The sequence below is a fragment of the Gadus macrocephalus genome, chromosome 16 (assembly GCF_031168955.1).
Source record: "Gadus macrocephalus chromosome 16, ASM3116895v1".
NCBI lineage: Eukaryota > Metazoa > Chordata > Actinopteri > Gadiformes > Gadidae > Gadus > Gadus macrocephalus.
In genome coordinates, this window is record NC_082397.1 from 21,565,536 (window position 1) to 21,578,880 (window position 13,345).

The following is a 13,345-nucleotide window of genomic DNA, read 5'->3' on the forward strand; positions in this document are numbered from 1 at the left end:
TTTTCCCTTAAACTCTACATGTTTAATACTGACTACACATTAAACAGGAATTACTAATCCAGCATTGTGAGGTTTATTTCCCCGGTCTTTCTCCCTTCTCAAACAGGCAGTTAATGTTAGCATCAAGCAACGACATTTCAACACCCTATGCTCTTATAGAAAAGGTAGAGATTTAAAGTGGCCATGTGCTGTTGTATTTCCGACCAATTGCATTTAGCGTACAAACATGTTCTGAAAAGACAATATTTAGAAAAAGCGGTGTACAAAGGTTTACAATTGTTGGTTTCTTAATGACATTGCTGTCAACTTGATCTGAATAGGGCAGAGGTCAAACTCAAGGAACAGAGCCCTCCGACCTTAAGGAAGAATGTGTATAAACTAAGGGAATGTAAAGGGACATAAAAAAACATTTTCTAACAGGAACCAAACATTTCCATCAAACCTTATCTACAGCGCCATCTCTGGCCATCGCTGGCTATTGTTCCGTCCCTCTCCAGGTGAGGACTCCTCTTCCTGCCCAGGGGCACGGAGAGCGAGCACCCGGCCACCGGTTTCGTTTGGTCCTCCTGAGGTTTGTGGATACTGCGCTGAGCTACTCTTTAAGACACTATCAACAGCACAAAAGCACCATTATCAAAAGAAGTGGAAATGAAACAAAATAAAAAGAAGGAAACCAAAGCCCTGGACGATGTGTCATCGCTGTAATGCCCACGCTCCGGGGGGTCCGTGGGGACCCCCCCTCAGCCGGGCCGCTTGTAGCAGGCCTCCTGGTAGGACGAGGCGTTCAGCAGGGCCAACATGTCCCTCCTCACGTACGACAGGAAGTTCTTCAGGGGACACAGGGGCCGGGGTCCGTGGCGCTTGTGGGCGCGGCAGAACGCCGTGTGGAAGGTCACGTCCTCGCCGTCGTACAGCAGCCGGACGAACGCCTCGCCGCCGGGCGTGCCCTTGCCCTTGCCCTTCGCCGGCGGCTTGCCCCCCGCCGCGGGGGGGCTCCTCCACAGCTCAAACACCACCCTGGCGGCGAAGCGGGGGAAGCGGGCCTCCTCCAGGCCCAGTGCGCTCAGCAGCGGCGCCACCGTGACATCGTGCGCCGCCGCCAGCGCCAGCGCCACCTCCGCGGCCGCCGTGCCCGGCTTGGCCCGCGCCGCCCGCTCCATGCGGGCCGCCGTGCGGTTCAGGTAGGGGTGCATTGCCAGGACGGCGTACTTGCGGTACAGCCCCACCCGCCGCTTGTCCGCCTCGTCGTCCAGCTGCTGGCGCCGGATGACCGAGAACTGCTCCATGGTCAGGCAGGCCTTGGCGCCGCCCCCGCCGGGCGCCGTCTGCAGGCAGGGGAACGGCAGGCCGTGGCACAGATGGCACAGCAGGGAGTCTATGGGGTTGGCGGCTCGCAGCTGGCGGTTGGGCAGGCCGAGGGCGCGCGCCATCTCGGCGTAGGTGCTCTCCAGCTGGGCGTCGCCCACGCGCAGGCGGTACTGCCGCCGCTGCTCCTCCTCCAGGTAGCGGTTGCGGGCGGGGCAGTCGCAGGCGGCGCCGCAGAACAGCGTGCTCCACTGATGGCGCACCGTCACCTTGGGCCAGTCAAAGTCGGGCAGGAAGCCGAAGAGGAAGGCCAGGCCGCTCTGCAGCGTGCGGCTCTTGCCCGTGGTCTCCACCCAGAGTTGCCGTGGCGACCAGCCCGAGGGGAGGAGGCTGTGGCGCTTGTAGGCCTGGAGGAGGAGCTGGCCGTTGCGCAGGTGCTGCACCACGCCTGGGGAGGAGAGAGGGAGAGAGAGCGAGAGACGTAGGTGAAAGGCCTCTCCAACTCATGACCTGTTGACTTATGAACCATGCTGGCCTACACCCACTACACATACAATGATGCTAATAAAACTGGTGTGTGACAAGCACACACTAGCCACACCCATACAGCTTGGTTTGGCCAAACCAGAGAAAGGTTTTTCACTCCACGAACAGGACGTTCTGTGAAGAGGATTGTGAAAATGAGCCTCCCGACTCACTTCCACTTCGGGACGTAGCGGTTTAGGACGCAATGAAGGTCTTTGAGTAGGCCGCAAAAATTCAGCCAGCAGCATAAATTAGTTGAAAAACTAATTTATTTTCCACGCTTGAAAAGTGAAATGGCAAAGCCAAACAAAATACTTGATAAACAAAACAAACAAGCAAAGTTCCATTAACCTGAACATTAACCAGCCTCACAGCAAGCGGTCTCTCTATCCTCCACCAAAAACAAAGCAGAAAATACCGGGCTTAAATAAAGCCAACCAATTACACAAAATGGTAGATACCAACTGCCATGGGGGTTCACCGACCCAAGTACCACAATACATTTATATTTTATAACAAAATCATAATCAACCAGACACTTCATTGCATATCTTAACAGTTTGCATCTTGATCATAAAGTTCACTGTTGCCCAAATGCAAAATAGCATGATAATTAAACATAGAAAAATAACGTCCCCCCCTTTACAACCAGTCATGTTCCTGCATCCCCAATCAGGCTATGATTAACTTCCAGGTGCTCATGTTCGGGAAAAGGAGGGCTACCTTTTCACAAGGATACTCTAAGGTTTTGTCTGTATACAAAATATATTAGTTAATGAATCAATAATAACCACTGAATAGTTATTTATTAAACAATTATAGTAGAGACCAGTTATAATCTTTTGATGGCCCTCATTTTAAACTAGGTGATTGTATGACGAGGGAACAGTGTCCTTCTACCTATGGGGAGAGCTACCCCCTGTAGAGCCCAGGGCGGTGCAGCGGAGGACCCACCTGTCTGCGTGAGCTCTCCCATCTCACAGGCGCTGTGGTTGGGCAGGCGGGGCACGGAGCCCAGGGTGGACTCCCAGTGGCCGCGGTCCCCGTTGGCCATGTGGCTGATGAAGGCGCTCAGCTGGGGGTGGGAAGGCTTCCTGGGGGATGGTTGGGGTTTGGATGATGGGAGGGGTTGTATGGATGGATGGAATGGGTGGGGAGACGAACAGTACAGGGTTACCTCCCATTTGGCCCAATTGTCAAAGAAAAAAAGTTGTTTTGGTTGTTTGTCTTGAAACAACCAAAAGTCCCCCAACTCTCTCAGTAGTACATACATTTCCAAAACGTGCCACCAGGTGTCGCTCTAACACAGCACTGCCCTAACAGACGCTGCACAAAGTGTGTGGGTGGGAATAAAAAAGGATAATCTCTCATTTTCATACAGCGCACATGCAGTGGCATGAGAGAAGCAGTCAGACCCAATAGATCAGAGATGATTGAAGATTACCCGGTAATATGTTTTCTGTGTAGGGGCTGTGACACAGTGGTCTCAGATTAAAGACCTAAGAGGCCAAACGAGGGACTAATGCGTGTGGGCACAGGCACTGACGCATTTGGACACACACACACACACACACACACACACACACACACACACACACACACACACACACACACACACACACACACACACACACACACACACACACACACACACACACACACACACACACACACAGCGTTTCCATGGAGATCAGAGATTGGACTGGATATACAACATTCCACTTCCATGGCTCAGCTTTAAAGAATGACCTTGAAACACAGAGAGACTACTCTCTTGTACACAGCCACGCAACTAGGAGCTATAACATAATTCCTTTTCTTTAAATCAATACAGAGGCCACTACAAACCAGCGTGCATACTATTCATCATGGTCTTCTCCTTGAGGCAGACCTCATGGCATGTTTTTATCTTTGCTGTAGCTCAATGCACACACACGCACGCACACGCACGCACGCACGCACACGCACACACACACACACACACACACACACACACACACACACCACTATATTACCGGGCTAGTCCCCACAAGGCTGAACAGGTAGAACCATCACTAGCATGCATCCGCAGCAAAAGCCGTTCTGCGTGTCCTTTTGCGCGGACTGGAAATTGGCTGATCCATATCTTAATTGGCTCCGCTGGGTGTCTGGCTACTGGAGGGAATGTGCGCTGGCCATCCGGCTCACACTAAAATACCCCCGGCTGCCCTATTAAGATGATTGTTGCCAACTGCAGATTATGGAGCGCAATTACATTAAACAAGGGATTAGCATCACTGGCATACGACCGGGAGGCCGATTAGTCAGTGTGTGCGTTTGTTTGTTTGTGCATGTGTGTGTGTGTGTCCGTGTGTGTTTGTGCACGCGCCTGTGTGTGGGTGTGTGTTTGTGCGTGCGTACGTGCATAGTACACTGTAAAATAATTATGCCGGCCAAACGAGAAGGTGAACATGGAGACGCTTGGATGACGGTGACCAGCCGGAGAGAGGACCACGGGAGAATGACAAAGTTAATTTTGAGTCCCTGTATACAAGAGGAAGAGAGACAGAGAGAAAGAGAAACGAGGACGGAAATGTCTCCCAGCTGTGGCGGGCTCAGTTAACCGCAGACAGAGACAGTGGGCGACAGCTGGTGCCAACAGCAACAAACAGACACACAGACACACCCACCCTCCTACCCACATGAAGCTGCTGCTTATCCAAGCAATCCCAATACGAGCATTGTGTAGTGTCACCATTCTGCCCATCCCCCTCGCTATCTCTCCTCACCCCCTTCTCTCCATCTCTCCTCACTCCCTTCTCTACGTCTCCCTCCTCACCCCCGTCTCCCTCCTCACCCCCTTCTCTCTCCTCACCCCCGTCTCTCTCCTCACCCCCTCCTCCCTCCTCACCCTCTTCTCTCCGTCACCCTCCTCGCCTTAAACCACACACACTGCATGTGTATTTAAATACGTGTTTGCATGTGTGTGGGTGAAAGTACGATTGCATGTGTAGCGCCCTAGGCAGAGGATGTATAGCGGGGCTAACTAGACGTCCCTGTCGTGCTTGGCCAGGATTGCTCAGGGAGTGTGCTGCTCAAATCGAGCGAGATTAACCCATCAACAGCTATGCTCCAGCGCTCTCCGCACACACAGATATATATATATATATATAGCATCTGTGTGTAACCATCTGCACCAGTAGCTCACCAGCCCACCTGCTGATGTATCACACAGTGTGTCAAGTTCTGATTGTAGGAGGAAACAAGCAGACGAAGTGAATGGAGAGAAAGTAGGGCATACCTCACACCGGGGATACTTAGACACGAGCATCACTCATTTAAAGTCAGTGGTGCGCTACACCCAGTCCAACGCGTCAGGGCAAGTGCGGCATCCTCCAACAAAGACCTTGTCCCTCAAGTAAAACCAAAAGTGTGTGTCATCCAAAAACTACAATACCCAACATTTGCATTTTTACACTTTAATATCCTGTGAAGTACTGGTACTGGGCCTCTTTATAATTGATACCGTTTGTTTTGTCAGCCCTGTTTAGCTTTGATTTCAGCATTTACTTTAGCCTCTATTTCTGTTTTCATTAGTACTTTGTATTTTTAACTACTGTTCAACTACTGCTGGGCTGTTGGGACAAAGGAGTTTCCCCTCCGGGGGATTAATAAAGTTGTTATCTATGTATCTAGAAGGGGAGGATTGTGCGCACCTGTTGGGGGACAGCGTGCAGTCGATGGTCGGACGCTTGGTCTTGGGGATGGAGTAGAGGGGGTAGCGGTCGCCATGGCGAATCATGACCTGAACGGAGAGCAGGGTGTAGTCCGCGGGACTGTGACCTGGAAGAGGAAACAGTTCCACTCGCATCAGAATCATAGTGGCTGTCCCACCTCGTCTTCCTCTTCAATGCAAGGATTCAACACCACCATCGTTTACGTCACTATAGACGTGTGTGTGTGTGTGTGTGTGTGTGTGTGTGTGTGTGTGTGTGTGTGTGTGTCCTTTCACATCCTGAGCCATCAGTGCAGTTCAAGTACTGTACAATGTAATGCAGCCTAGTCTGTGTATGTCAAAACAGGCCACTTTGTGCCCGTGTTTGAGAGTTTATTTCTTCAAAATCATCTTTAAAATAATATGTTTTGCCACATGCAACACACATATATTTTGTATAGTTACAAACGCCATGTTTTGTCGTTTGTAACGATCCAAACACTGTAGCTTAATTTAGCTTGCCGTTATGTTTGGTAGTTAGTCCCCGGCATGGCTATGTAACCAGGTGGGTAGGGTTAGACTACACCTGCTTCATATTGGCCTCGAGGCATAGAAGGAAGTCAATCAACTGAAATTACTTGAGTTTGCAATTAAAACCATAATTGTGGGATGCTTAATGCACCCCTTAATAACATTAATACAGGTCAGTTGTGTTGTCTTAAGCTGTTTGCCCCAGGGTAGGATCCTTTTGACTTTGTTCAGCTGTTTTGTCTGATCCCTGAGGGCAACATGGTCTTTGTTTAACCTTAGAGCGGGATTGTTACACTGGAAACTCCAAAAAGGTATGAATTATTCTGGTCGGGCATGGTGGAGAGTGAACTCAGAACTGAAGGATTCCAGTAGGCAGAGTGAATACTAATTGGCGCCTTGGAATTCCATTCACATTCACATCTACATTCCGCCTTTCAGCTTCATCCAGGTTATATAACGGAGCAACGACAGCTGATTCATTAAGGCTTCAGGACTCTCTTACCCTCCCAGGCCTGCTCCGTGCGGTTGGGGGTGTTGCAGTAGCCATAGGCCTCGGCGATGGGGTCCAGCTCTGGGGCTTTGGTGTGGGGCACAGGAATGACCCTCTTCCTGCTCTTCCCCAGGCCGGTCCCCGCCGCCCCCCCCGGGACCTGCTCCTTCTCCAGGGGAGTGGTGGGCGTCAGGTTCACTGGGGAGACAAGGACCGGGGGGGAAATATAGGTCAGGGAGAAGGAGAGCTGAGCAATAATAATAATAACTAGAAAATGCATTTCCTGCAGAAAATGCGGTGAGTGCGGTAGTATAAAGTGAGGTTGTAAATATTTTTTTTTATAAAACCACATAGATTAAGACATAAAGAAATGTTAAATGGCTTAAATCGAGTGAGTGAGTGAGTGAGTGAGTGAGTGAGTGAGTGAGTGAGTGAGTGAGTGAGTGAGTGAGTGAGTGAGTGAGTGAGTGAGTGAGTGAGTGAGTGAGTGAGTGAGTGAGTGAGTGAGTGAGTGAGTGAGTGAGTGAGTGAGTGAGTGAGTGAGTGAGTGAGTGAGTGAGTGAGTGAGTGAGTGAGTGAGTGAGTGAGTGAGTGAGTGAGTGAGTGAGTGAGTGAGTGAGTGTCTTTAAGAGAATAGCGAGCCGGTGTGTGATTAAAAGTAGCCCAATAGAGCGGGAAAAAACGCCCAATCTGGCAACACTGCCTGAACGTCCTCACGCTCCAGTTTCAACGTAAGTCAATGAGACCAACTAAAAAAAGGAGGCGGTATGAAACTAAAACCGTGATTCTGAATAAAGTTTAAATGATATCGAAATTGAAGATACAAGTGTGTGGATTTGTTTAAAGGTGTGAACGATGGTAACCGGTGGAAATCTGACAGAGTTACGATGTCTTAAGTAATTTAAGTGTCAGAATGGGCAGATGGCTTCAATGGGACAACTGTAGAATATGAAGATACAAGTGTGTCGATATGTTAAATGGTTTGAACGAAGATAAACGATTGCAAATTGATTTAGTTACGTCTTAAACAGTTAAGACGTCACATAACTACAATGGGAGGCCTCCCATTGACTGGATTTTAGGAGTAGAATATCTTAGTGCTGCATGCAGCACTCACCTAATGAAGAGGAAAGAACAAATTAAACTTATGAAGAACAATAGTTGAGCGCTGCATGCAGCACTCACCTAATAAAACTTATGAAGAACAATAGTTGAGCGCTGCATGCAGCACTCACCTAATAATACATGACCACAGGGTGCAGCCGGATGGCACAGGTGTGTCAGTGCAAACAACAGTCTGTCTGACCACAAAGGGAGGGCATCAGGAACTAATGTTAGGTTTCAGGGAGGCTAGGGGCGTTAGAGTTTTGTCAGCAGCTCGTCTGTCATGAATATGAAATAAATCTGGGGACTGTGCTGAAAAGAAACACAGAGTTGGTACATCTAACGGTGAAAATTGCCTAAGGAGACTTTTGGATGGCACAATGGTGAATTTTCTTGTGTTACCCCTAGTAAGAACTTGGATGGGCATAAAATGGGCATGTTTGCTTAGTATTTCTTTCCACTCAACACTGGAGGCATTGACTAGCAAGACAAATAGTTTTCCAGTAGGCTATATGCCAGACGACATCCACATTTAAAATCTCTCCCCGTCACATTAGTGCTTTTACTGAATGAATCACGCTGAGATCACTGTCCAATTTCCTCGTCAAATGTCCTACTGTTTGTGCTCACCTCCCGACTCTCTACAACCCAAAAAGGGTAACTGTATATTCTTCAAAGGCTTGTTTGAGTTAAGTAATAATGAAGGCATAAACTGGAAAATAAAAGAAGGGTCTATAATTCAGACCTGTTCCCCCTTCCCCCTTCCCCCCCACCGATGTTGCCCTGGAGACCAGAGAACATTTTGACCCCCGCAAAAAGAAATGCCCTCATCATTAACCAGGAGGTGTGGGAAGGGAACAGCTCCTCTCATTCAGGAACGAGACAGAACACAGGGAAGAAAAGAAAATTGGGGGGGGGGGGGGGGGGGTCCCTACTGGCAGTGCCGGTACAAAAACCACCGAAAGTGGTCTCCTTGCACTTTTCCTCTCACAGATTTGTATGTAGCAGGCTCTCCCTCACACACACACAAGAACCCCTGGCTACTGTGAAAGGAGCCCCTGAACTAGCCAAACATTGCGTGTTACTGTGGGAGTTAACTGCAAAGTAGACGGGCACCTGCTGCCCCACATAAAAGACCACAAGTGCATCAGGATTCGTCTTGCCACGACACCAACACCGGTACGGCACTGCAAGCTCTTTGCACAAACACACGGTGGGAGGATTCCGCATAGCAGTCGGTCACTCTTCACCTTCTCCCTCTTTTGCGTTGGGCGCACAGACACGCTGCAATATCCACCCTTTTGTTTTTGTCTGGCCGAGCGGAAAGGTAAACGACCCATCTGCAGCTGGGTTCACAGTAGAGCTGAAGACGGCGTGGTTTGGCTGTGGGGCTGGATATGGCGACTCCCACTCCAATTCCAGAGGGTCTAAATACTGAAGCATCCCTTTATGTCCTCAGCCCAGTGAAGGTGATGGCAACTCAAACGAAAAGCTGACAGGAAACTCCCTGGGACAATCTGAATATCTAGCTTGCCTCACGCAAAAACTCTGAACAGAGAACCACCACTCCAATAAGGAAAACCAACGTTGGAATTGTCCATTCTGGCTCAACATAAGACTCATCATGGCAAGTCTTTACAATTTCATCAGCTGCCTTAGTCGCGTTCTAGTCAAATTAATTAACATAAACCCAAACAGGCAACCAAAGAACAAAGTGGATGTTTACAGTAGATATCAGAGAGTGATCTTAATAGTTGCATTAGATGCCCCCATCAAATCATTACGGAAGCGTTTCCATCCCCATGATTCACTCACCAGCGAGAAGGACCAGTAGAAGGTGTGGGGCAGCGATGGAGAGCATTCTGCAGACTGTGGGCTAGTGAGGAGTGCAGCCACACACTGAAGCCCTTTCACTATTACAACCTGTTCCCCTCGGCACCCAGTGCACCCCTTGCCAAAAACACAAGCACACCCACACACACACGCAAACATGCTCATGTCCGCTCTGGCTGTGCAGCCTGACTAAAGCATGGTCCACTACATAATGGGCCTTTTGTAACGGGCTATGAGAACATGTACACAGCAGCAACCACGATTAATACACACGGTACAGAAACGCCCAACACAAACCCTGAGACATTTTCAGGAGAGAAACACTGAAGACAAGATTTCCGCTGAAAAACATTGAGGAGAAAGGCTAACACAAACAGCAAAGGGCAAAGAGGAAATAGAGGGGCAGATGGCTGATGGGCTTCTTCTTGTGTGCTTTAAAAATAATCTTTATCGCAAACGACGCAAAGTGACTCACTGTGTGGCTTAAAAGCATCAAATCCTAACCTTATCTAGTTACAAGGCAACACACTTCTGTAAAACATTATAGTTGTTACGGGAAATGAAAAAGATTATTGCAAACTGTTTCACAACTCATTACGGGGTTGCTCGCACACTTAGTACTTGGTACTGTCAACACTATACAGAGATATTATAGAAGAACGACCTAAATACAGTACGCTTCGTTCGAATAAACTCAACGTTTGGCACCGGGTGCCTTCCGATGCAGTGACTTCTTGCAGCTGAACTAAAGTTCAGCTGCAATTGTATTGTGCATAGGCTATAGGGAAACCGGGCTTCAGAGGAACATAGGAGAGCATGTTTTTAAATGCATTGCTGTGTCAAAAATGAGTTTCTAATTCAACCAGAAGCATGTACCAGTGCAGAAAGAACAGAATAGTGGACACTTCTTCAAAAACCGTCGGAGGAGAAGTTAAACCTGCCCTATGCCTATTTTACTGACTGCTTGACTCTTCCCCTACAGCAGTCATCCTTACTCATAGTGAAATGGTTGCATTTTGATGACTTTTTAACCAGTATGAATGCCCTACAAATTTATAAATGTGTATATGTACATAATAAGTGGTTATCTCTTTTATTTTATTTTACTTTACTATGTATTTGCTTCTGTGGAAGCTGGGCTTCCTGTCTGGAATCAGTCCATCTCATTTTATGAAGGTGTGTGGGACATCAAAGTCTTGACACATCTTTGGCAGACGTGGAAGTGATGAGTCTCAGATGGAAGCATAGATATAGAACAAAATGGAAACTGAACCAGTACTTTAAGCCATGCCCACTTGCTGATTGAGTCCACCAGGGATGTTGAAGGCCCGATAGAGAATGTTCAAGAATGTGTTTTACAATCTTCATTGGTTTGCATTCATCCGTCCAACAGAGAGCAGAATTTATTGCACCAGTGATCAATGTCTGTCTGTCTGCCAGCCCGCCAGCCCGCCTGTCTCTCTGCCATCGTAATGGCCAGCAAACCAGCCCTAGAGTGCAATAATGCAAATACAATACATGAATGGCTCTAGGTTTACATGGCAGTTGGACAAAAAGGATAAGCTATAAAGGAGGGGGGATGGTTGGGACAAAGAAATAAACTAAGAATAAACTACAGAAATATGGACATTAGGAGGCTCATCTCAATATATTTGGATTTGTCTACATTTGTAAATAATCTGGGTGGAAATTTGAATTCCACAAAGCACGCCACATTATTCGTAGGAAAACTAGAAATGTGTGTGTTTGAGACAATATAACAAACAAACATGTCGTGACTTACAGAACTGGAGGCTGAGGCTGACGATAGCCAGCACCGCCCCCACCAACACCAGCAGGATGAAGCGGTTCCGAGCTAGCATCCTGTCACCTGATTGGTCCTCGTCCTTACCTCACACACCATCCCTCCAGCCGAGACCCTAGAAAATAAAGACAACAACACACAATGAGTGAAAGAATACACTAGAGTATAAAGACAACCATACGCAACGAGTCTGGACACAGTAGACGATCATGATTAAAAGAGTAGTAAAGTAGTATTACCAAAGTAGAAAACAATATCAAGTGTTGTTTTTATTATTTCGTAAAAGATAATAGTATTAGAATTAGGGGGAGAAAAGCATCAGGCTGAACTGTAGACGAAGAAGAAATGGTGTGCTAGTAAATGTTGCAAAGTGTCAGAATTAAATGATTGCATCCAGTATGGAATCCATACTGGACAATTCATAGACAGTTCCTCATTCTTATTACCAGTTCACCTTATTGTTCTCCGCTTCAGACAGCTGAAGTCTATCAATTCTTAAATGAAACCCGCTATATGATACTAGCAGATTCTGTATCACCGTTCTGTGTAAAGGCCAACATTATATCATGAGTGCGATGATTTCTGCCTTGTCTATTAAATTAAATTGCTTGTTTTGTAATCTTGATCCGCTGGAAGTCACCCAGGGGAGCTCATTTTAATCATAGGACATGTCACATCTAAACGTTGGAAAGGATGGATGCGAAACACATCCCATGACGACATATAACATGAGCCACAGTACTGTATAATTTAAATGACATTACTGCATGTTGGCGCATGAACATACATGGTTTCTCTCTCTCTCACACACACACACACGCACACACGCAGCGTGCCACTTTATATAATTTTCCTCCAACCATCTAATTCACGAGCAGCAATTGGATGGAAACAGAACAAAGTGTGTGTGTGTGTGTGTGTGTGTGTGTGTGTGTGTGTGTGTGTGTGTGTGTGTGTGTGTGTGTGTGTGTGTGTGTGTGTGTGTGTGTGTGTGTGTGTGTGTGTGTGTGTGTGTGTGTGTGTGTGTGTGTGTGTGTGTGTGTGTGTGCGGGGGGAGATGACGAAACAGCCACCAACTAAATGCAGTGCTACTGCAACCCTAGCATTAAGTAGACCGAAATACTCTTGTCTGGATGCAGTTATGACGACCCCGGTAGAACGAACATGGCTCACTCACTGCGCGCGCCGCTGCGCCCCCTTATTAACTCACGAGCAGCGCATGAACAACCGAGCTGAATGCGTGAGGCGTATGCAAACCCGCGTGCACGCGCACGTTTATGTTCTCCTCGGCAATGCAAGACAGCAAGCAAGACAGCAAGAAACACAGCAAGTTGTTGTTTTATTGGTTGCTAGTTAGCAAGTTTGCTAATGCTACTAGCCGTCTTTACCTTGTTGGTCGGCGTTGATAAGCTCAGTAAATGTAAATGGGGAAGTTTATGAACCATCTACAAATCAATCACCGCGCTTTAGATCAATTGGTCCCCACGTCGCATTACAGAGCACGGCTACGTGTCACTGCTGCTTGTACACCTTAGTGTTTCAACTTCACCAAAGTAGTTCGGCTGACTGGAACTATATCGCTAGCTTCCCACGCTATTGTCAACAACAAATAGGCACATACCATTACAATGACCGCGGGACGCCAATGGGTGAACGTCCAGACGAGCGTTCAGAACCAGAGGAATGGCTCACCGGATAGAGCGCGTATGAAGGATCAGTCCTGATCGCATCGACCCGGGTTCGATTCCTGCCCGTGGTCCTTTGCTACATGTCCTCCCCTCTATCTCCAATACCTTCCTGCCTATCCCAAATCATCCTAAAGCATAAAAAGCAAAAAAATAAAGAACGGGGGGAACGCTGCACACTGACCTGATGATGTAGTGTAGGGCTGTGAGTCGCACGTCACTCAGCTCCTCTGCTCAGCATTATGACGGACGGTGAACCGACTGGCGTCCAGACAGCCGGCAGTATCAGCGCCACGTTTGTTGCTAGGATCGTATGGTTCTCAGACAGTCCAGCCTCAATTCAATCTCCATATGTTGAAGCTCAGTAGTGCCAT

General features: G+C 47.9%; 1 protein-coding gene across 4 annotated transcripts; it reads right to left on the reverse strand.

The window, feature by feature from the left end:
• On the reverse strand, positions 1–13,345 carry pxylp1 (2-phosphoxylose phosphatase 1). 4 transcript variants are annotated; one of them, XM_060074545.1, is made up of 6 exons: positions 13,156–13,338; positions 11,266–11,401; positions 6,558–6,743; positions 5,526–5,652; positions 2,785–2,924; positions 1–1,753 (listed from the first exon to the last, which is right to left on the reverse strand). In XM_060074545.1, exons 2-6 carry the CDS (start codon positions 11,342–11,344, stop codon positions 741–743), a joined length of 1,545 nt encoding a protein of 514 aa, XP_059930528.1. In that variant the 5' UTR covers positions 11,345–11,401; positions 13,156–13,338; the 3' UTR covers positions 1–740. The 4 variants fall into 4 exon arrangements, with proteins under 4 accessions (XP_059930528.1, XP_059930529.1, XP_059930530.1 ...); XM_060074546.1 differs by lacking the exon at positions 13,156–13,338 and adding an exon at positions 12,908–13,128; XM_060074547.1 differs by lacking the exon at positions 13,156–13,338 and adding an exon at positions 9,465–10,972 and having other exon boundaries at positions 11,266–11,381.